At 44.4% G+C, this 7,116-nt stretch overlaps 1 protein-coding gene across 1 annotated transcript; it reads left to right on the top strand.

Annotated features, from left to right (window-relative positions):
* The first annotated feature begins 400 nt into the window (after positions 1-400).
* GML (glycosylphosphatidylinositol anchored molecule like) lies at positions 401-6,753 on the top strand. The gene is made up of 3 exons (XM_011975622.1): positions 401-492; positions 1,098-1,205; positions 6,301-6,753. Exons 1-3 carry the CDS (start codon positions 420-422, stop codon positions 6,594-6,596), a joined length of 477 nt encoding a protein of 158 aa, XP_011831012.1. The 5' UTR covers positions 401-419; the 3' UTR covers positions 6,597-6,753.
* Positions 6,754-7,116: the final 363 nt, after the last annotated feature.

A 7,116-nucleotide genomic window follows, 5' to 3' on the forward strand; every position in this document is an offset into this window, starting at 1 on the left:
TGCTGAGTTGCATGTGAGAGCAGAAAGCGCGTCAATGGGCAGTATTTGAGAACATTTCACAAGTCGCTTTTGAGGTTCAGAATCAGTAGATACAGAGAAATATTTTGAAGCATGGGGACCCTTAGGTGAGCTGCCACATGAAGCAGCCCCAGGACCTCCCTGGCTCCAGGAGTGACGGCGAGTTTGTCTGAGGTGAGGGCACAGGCCTGGCAAAGACTTGTGTGTGGGTCAGACCTGCCCGACCCCAGTGCCTTACCCAAGGAGCTGCTGGCCCACTGGGGGAGGCATTCAGGTGGGCAGAGTCAGGGAGACTCATGAGACCATTGACGCCAGGGACATAGAGCTGGCCAAGGAGCCATGGCTCACTAATGTGTTGTCTGGGTCTTCTTACCTTCAGGTCCAGGCTCCTGCATGAAGTGATGCTCCACTTTGCCTTACTCCTAGCCGTGGGGCTCCCACTGGTGGCAGCCAATGTTACCGTTGGTGCTCAGTGTAAGTATCATTCCCTCTCACTGTCCCGGAGAGGATGAGAATTCACCTGGGGCTGCTGGGGGTAACTGGAATGATTGGCTGCAACGTGGAGCACGTCTCAGCCAGCTGGGGCCTACGTTTGCTGTGTAATCAGGGGTGGGCACTAGGGCAGTCCAGGAGTAGTCATGAGCAAGGAGAGGGTTAGGATGGAAGAGCAGCTGACCGGGGACCAAAGGGGAACCTTGATGTGGCCCTTCCCCATCAGGGCCAGGCAGGAGGGGTTGTGTCCAGGGAAATCCAGGAGGAATCTGGACCCCTGTGAGTATCCAGTCTTCCTTGGTGAGGTGGGCCAGGTCTGCAGAGCATAGCAATCCCATATGTGACCACCAGTGGCGCTCCCTGGAGCCTGTGTTGGAGAGCAGGGAAAGCTCTCCTTGTGCCTGGCCTGCCTTCCAGGAGCTAGCCTGGGCGACACTCAGACTGCATAAAGAGCTGAGCTGTGCAGGCTAGAAGTCCTTGGAAGCAGAGGGGAAGGGCTGGCCATTGAGGGAGGGTAGAGTGAGCTGGTAATGGGTGGAAAAGGCGTGGTGGAGCAGAAGCCTGAAGCCTGCTTTCTCCCCTCTCAGGGACCTATAGTTTGAGATGCCATGACTGTGCGGTCATAAATGACTTCAACTGTCCTGAAATTAGAACATGTCCGTATCATGTTAGGCGCTGTATGACAATCTCCATCCGTAAGTACCTTTTTGTCATTCTGACACATTGTAGATTAGTCTCCTACCTGGATAGTCTCTGGGGGCAGGGCCAGTCTGCTTTCTTCTCTGAACCCAGCTGTTTCCCCTTCCCTCATGTCTTCCCATCTTGAGTGCGTCTCCATAGGCCTTGGTCTCAGCCTCATGATAGGCCAGCATGCATCGTCTTGTAGAGCCAGGTACTCTGCAAAGTGGTACAATCTGTCCACACATCTGCAGTGTCTCCAGAGGGTAAGAGCATTGCCGGACCTCAGAGCCTCTACTGTCCCTGGTTGTGTGTGTTGACACCCCATGCTGCCTGGGCGAGTCCTCACTGGCCTTTCCATTTCTGGTAGTCTAGAGAGTGCTTCCAGCTCGGCAGGTCAAAGCAGTGGATGGGCCATGGACTGCCCTCAGAGAAATGCCTACCACACACAGATGGGAAGGCCAAGCATGAGGTCAGGGCAGAGCCTGCACTTCCAGGATGCTCTTGCTTCTTCCTCAGAGCCCTGTCTCCCCAGGGCGCTAACCTGCAGAAGATGAAGATGTGTGGCCAGAGGCCCAGTGACCAATGGAGCAAGCAGGGAGGGTGCAGTCAGTGTACATCATGGTGTACAGGTGGAGTCCTTGCCTGGAGCCCTGCTCAGGGCCTTTCTTCTAGCCGTTTTGTCCCCAGTTTCTGTGGTTGTGCTTGCAACTTCACATGTCATTCTGTGTTCTAAGCTTTGCGCAAAAACAATCCCCTGATTACCACCTCGATGTGATTTGGCTGTGTTCCCACCCAGATCTCATCTTGAATTGTAACTCCCATAATCCCCACATGTCATGGGAAGGACCTAGTGGGAGGCAGTTGAATCATGCGAGTGGTTACCCTTATGCTGTTCTCATGATAGTAAGTGAGTTCTCACAAGATCTGATGGTTTTATAAAGGCCTTTTCCCCGGCACTTCTTCCTGCCATCATATGAAGGATGTGTTTGCTACCCCTTCTGCCATGATTGTAAGTTTCCTGAGGCCTCCCCAGCCACGCGGAACTGTGAGTCAATTAAACCTCTTTCCTTTATAAATTGCCCAGTCTCAGCCAGTTCTTTATAGCAGTGTGAGAAGAGATTCATGCACATCTCTTCTGCAGACCAACTGCTGATTTGGGACATGGGCAGGAGGCTGAGAATCTGGGCTTTGTCTCCAGAGTGGCCACTGCTGGGGACCTTGATGGCATGATTACTGCCTCTAAATGAGTCTGAAAACTATCTTTCCCATGAATCCCTCATGGGGTAATAGTTGGCAAAAAGAGGAACTTGAGTGAGATTTGCAAGGTGTGGGTGAAGCAGAGATCACTCTTCTGGAAGGTCACGATGGTTTTGTGCGGTAATGGACACTGGCGGACTCCAATCTGTCCTCCTTCATGTCCATCCCATCTTCTCTACTTCTGAGCCTTTGACTGAAAGCAATTCCTAAGACAACAGCAGGTATTTGGCCACTGGCCTGCCTAGGTGATGGGTACTCCAATGGAGCAGTTTAAACATCTCTGCAAGAGCCTTACTTGAGAGGATAAAGGTACATGGCCTTTGATATTGCCATGCAAAGTTGGGCTGTTCCAGCCTGCCCCAGTGTAAGTGACCTAGCTCTGGACTGTTCCTCTGATCTTCAGCCTCACCTGACTGACTTCCTTTCTTGGCTTCCCCATGGTCATGGCAGCTGTAACACTTGTATTTAATAACTTAGACCTAGACTGTTTTAAGGGCTCCATTTTCCTGAATGAACCCTGATGGATATTAGGACAAAGAAATTGGGAATGCTGGAATGCTGGGACATTTTTCCTTCAGGAGATTTGCTGATTTCTGGGGCTGTGCAGGATGGTAAGCGAAAGACCTCTACGGAAAGGAACGTAGGCAGTGTACTGAGACAAGGGGCGTGGGTATGAGGCATATAGGAACTCTGCACTATCTGCAACTTTTCTGAAAACCTAGAACTATTTTAAAAATAAAAGGTTCATTTACACACACACACACATTCCATAACCCCACTACCTTGTGGATTCAATAACAGAATTGCAATGTGGTTTACAATTTGAAACCCATCAGTTTAATTCACCATATTAACAAAGAAAAGGGCAGAGATTATTGTAGATGCTGAAATGCTTTGATAAAATCCAACACCCTTTCCAAACCTCTGAGGGAAATGTCTACCATCACCACTTCTATTCCCAGTGGAACTGGAGTTCTTAGGTAGTTCAGTTAGCCAAGAGGAAGGATTAAGTCTCACGGAGAGCAGAAAGAAAGAATTTATACTGCTTACTATTCATCAGAGATAACAAACTTCAAATAACAAATATCTTTAGGAAAGATCCTGGATACAAGATAAGTATTCAAAAATCATTTTACAAAATCACTTGTCTTTTTGTACATCAAGAAACAGATTGAAAATGAAATCCAAGGAATGCTGCTCTTTAAAGTATCACAAAATCAAGTACCACAAATCTAACTGGATTTGTGCAAGATTTCAACACTCAAACTGCAGAAACACCTACTGAAGACTTAAAACACCATTAAAGACTTAAACACATGGAATTGTACACTATACTTATGGACCATGAGACTCAACAGAGTAAGGATATCTTTTCTCCAATTAACCTACAAATCCAAAAGAATTTCAGTCAGAGTCTCAGCAGGGGTGTGTGTGTTTTGACAAGTTGGTGCCTAATGCTTTTTGAAAATATGAAGGGCTGGGAAAGCCAAAGCAGTCTTGGGGAAAAAGAAAAAAGCTCGAGGACTTGTGCTTTGAACTATCAAGATTGTTCATATAGTTTTCTTAATCAAAACAGTTTGGTGTTGGATCCTGTGGTCAGGATTGAAAAATACGACACTAGAAGAGAAATAGTTCAGAAAGAGCCACATACATCTGGTTTCTCGATCTCTGACAAAGTTGACGGTGCAGTGCAGTGGGTAAAGACACTTCTCTGCACTAAGTAGTGGTGGATATGTTAGATATTTGTACACAACATTTGCACCATACAAAAGAAGCAGTTTTAGGTGGTTTGTAGATCTCAGTGTAAATTTTAAACCAATAAAGTTTTTAGAGAAAAATGTAAAATGCTGTATTTGTGACTTTTAGGGATTAAGAATTTTAAAAATTGAGCAAAATAGTACTACTCACATAAGAATGAAATTGACAGGTTGATTTACCTTTAACTTCAAAACTTCTGTTCCTAAGAAGATACCTGTGAAATAGTAAAACCGCAAGCCACAGATGAGGACAAAGCATTTCAAAACATGTATCTACTAAAATACTTGTATTCATAATATAATGAACTTCTTCCTATGAATTAATAAAAAGCTGATCATCCAGTGGAATTTTAAACAAAAGGCTTAAAGGGAATTTACCAGAAAATGGTGTCTGAATGTGTAACATATATAAGAAAAGTTGTTCAGTGTCATTCTTCTTGAAAGAAATGCAGCTTAAAACCACAACACGATAACACCACAGGAAATGACTTAGTATCCTAAAATGATCACACCAAGTGTTGTCAGGGTTCTGAAGTGTGCACAATCCCTCAGACTATAGCTAAATTCAACCCAGTGTAGAAAACCCTTCGACGTTGTCTGCTAAAGCTGCATATCAAACACTGACACTCAGCGCTTCTAAATAGGTACATAGCTAATTTAATAAAAGCTTATGCAGGCTCACCTCAAGGCAAATGCAATGTAACAGTATTCATTGCAGCGTTGTTTGGAGTAAACAAAAACCAGAAACAATCTTAATGTCCATCAACAATAAATCGTGGTATGTTCATCAATGTAATGCTATACAATTATGAGAATGAACAATATACAACAGTGTGCAGCAATAGGGATAAATTTCATAAACACAGAATAGAGTAAAAGAAGCCATCCACAAAATCAGACATAATGTATAATTTCCTTTCATAAAGTTCAAAACCAAACAGAGCTAACCTATAGGTTTAGAAGCCCATACCTTTCCTATCTGTGGCCTGGGCTGCTTACAGCAGCGTCTGTGTGGAGGAGCAGAGTGAAGAGTCATGGGGCTGCCGTGCAGCTCTGTGTCTGGTGCTGCATGCTGAGTACTGGCTGTGGGCACTTAGGGAACATCCACTGAGTTGTGGACTTATGGTCAGGCACATTTCTGTAGAATGTTGAACTCCAATAAACTTTTTAAGTGGAAAATAACAGAAAACAAGTGACTGGTTCGTATTCATCAGTTGTTTCTGGTGTTATAGAGGAGACAAGACCCAGATCCATGAATAGATAAATCAATTATGGTAAGTTCCAGAATAAAGTATTTGTGTAAACACTGGATAGACTTCAAGGGGAATGGAAGTCGTGATGAGGACCAAGGTATTTAACCCAGGGATTCTTGAAGGAGGTGTCAGGTGGAGCTTTGATCAGGTAGCATTGGTCAGATGAGGCCACTGGACAAGCCCTGTAGTGAAGATTATTGATCACATTAGTCGTGATCACATTAGTTGCTATCGATAACCTTCACCAGAGGGGTTGTCCATTGGATAACATGTACCTAGTTGGAATGCTGCATCAAGTCTGTGCTGGGGAGGAGGTTGGCACCAAGGGCTCGGGAGACTGAAACACCAGGCTGAGGGTCCCAGGAAGGAGTTTACCCTAGAAGGGTCTTGCCAACTGCAGAAAATCTGGATAATGCTACATTAATATGGACACCTCTGTTAAAGGTCCGTGTGATCTCTGGACCATACGTGAAACATGACTTCTGGTCTGCATTTGATTTCTGGAGCTCTAGAATTCTCACCACAAAAAATGAACAGGACATTTCATTGTGCGTAGCTACATGACAAGGTACCATGATATTATTTTGGGAGGGCCAGAGGCCTAAAGATGGCAGCTTAGATAGAAAACTGTCTCCAGAAGTAGTTGTTCTTGGAGTGATGAGACCCGTTAGTGTACTTGGATATTCTCTCTCAGTCAAGTATTCTAAACAATGTTGTCACAGCTGGGAGTATAGAATGTGTACATGGAGCTAATTATGGTTGAATGTGAGGTGTATGTGCTTCAATATTTACAAGCAGAAAATGTGAAATCAGTTATTTTCATTGCTGCTGTTTTTTTTCAGGCATAAACCCTCGTGAGCTACTTGTTTATAAGAACTGTACATACAACTGCACGTTTCTATATGCAGCTCACCAGCCTCCTGAAGCCCCAAGAAAAATCTTCAAAACTAATAGCTTCTACTGGGTTCGTTGTTGTAATACCATGGTTTGCAATGCAGGAGGACCTACTAATCTTGAAAGGGACATGTTACCCGATGAAGTAATTGAAGAGGAGCTTCCAGAAGGAACTGTGAGGCTGGGGGAGTCAAAACTGTTCCTGAGCTTTGCCTCTATCATAGTCAGCAATATATTGCCATGAGGACCCCACCTTGGAGGGTCTGACCATCTTCACCCATTCCACAGAGAAATGTTGCTTTCCATTATTCCCTTGTAAGCCAGAGACCCTTATCCAGTGCTCTTCTAGGTGGCCCATTTATGGTTTGTTGTAAGAGAAAAATTAAAAAAATTATTGTTTAGTGAAGATGTTCATGAGCATTTGTTTGCCAGCATATACTTGAGCACTCATAGTGGAGTCTCCATTCATATCTGTTCTTCCTTTCCTCACTCTGTATTCAGGGATTACTCTGTGGTTTTATTATAGTATCAGTTGCTGTAGCTATTATTGATTTTGGTAGTTTCGTCTTTGCGCTTCATACTAAAGTTATGATTGGGTTGCACACTGCAATTATAGCATTGCAATATTTTGGTTTGTCTGTGTACTTAATTTTACCCTGGGTTTTATACTTTCAGATATTTTCTTTTTATACATGAGTGTTTTTTTCTTTCCGTTTGAAGAGCTCCCTTTAGCATTTCTTGTAAGACAGATGTGGTGGTGGTGA

The sequence above is a fragment of the Mandrillus leucophaeus genome, unplaced genomic scaffold (assembly GCF_000951045.1).
Source record: "Mandrillus leucophaeus isolate KB7577 unplaced genomic scaffold, Mleu.le_1.0 Scaffold158, whole genome shotgun sequence".
Taxonomy (NCBI): domain Eukaryota; kingdom Metazoa; phylum Chordata; class Mammalia; order Primates; family Cercopithecidae; genus Mandrillus; species Mandrillus leucophaeus.

Excerpts from the sequence above, each read along its gene's own strand:
- GML (XM_011975622.1), top strand. The coding sequence starts at position 420 with ATGCTCCACTTTGCCTTACTCCTAGCCGTGGGGCTCCCACTGGTGGCA. Across the intron at positions 493-1,097 it reads TGTTACCGTTGGTGCTCAGT|GGACCTATAGTTTGAGATGC; the intron begins GTAAGTATCATT and ends CTCCCCTCTCAG. Across the intron at positions 1,206-6,300 it reads CTGTATGACAATCTCCATCC|GCATAAACCCTCGTGAGCTA; the intron begins GTAAGTACCTTT and ends GTTTTTTTTCAG.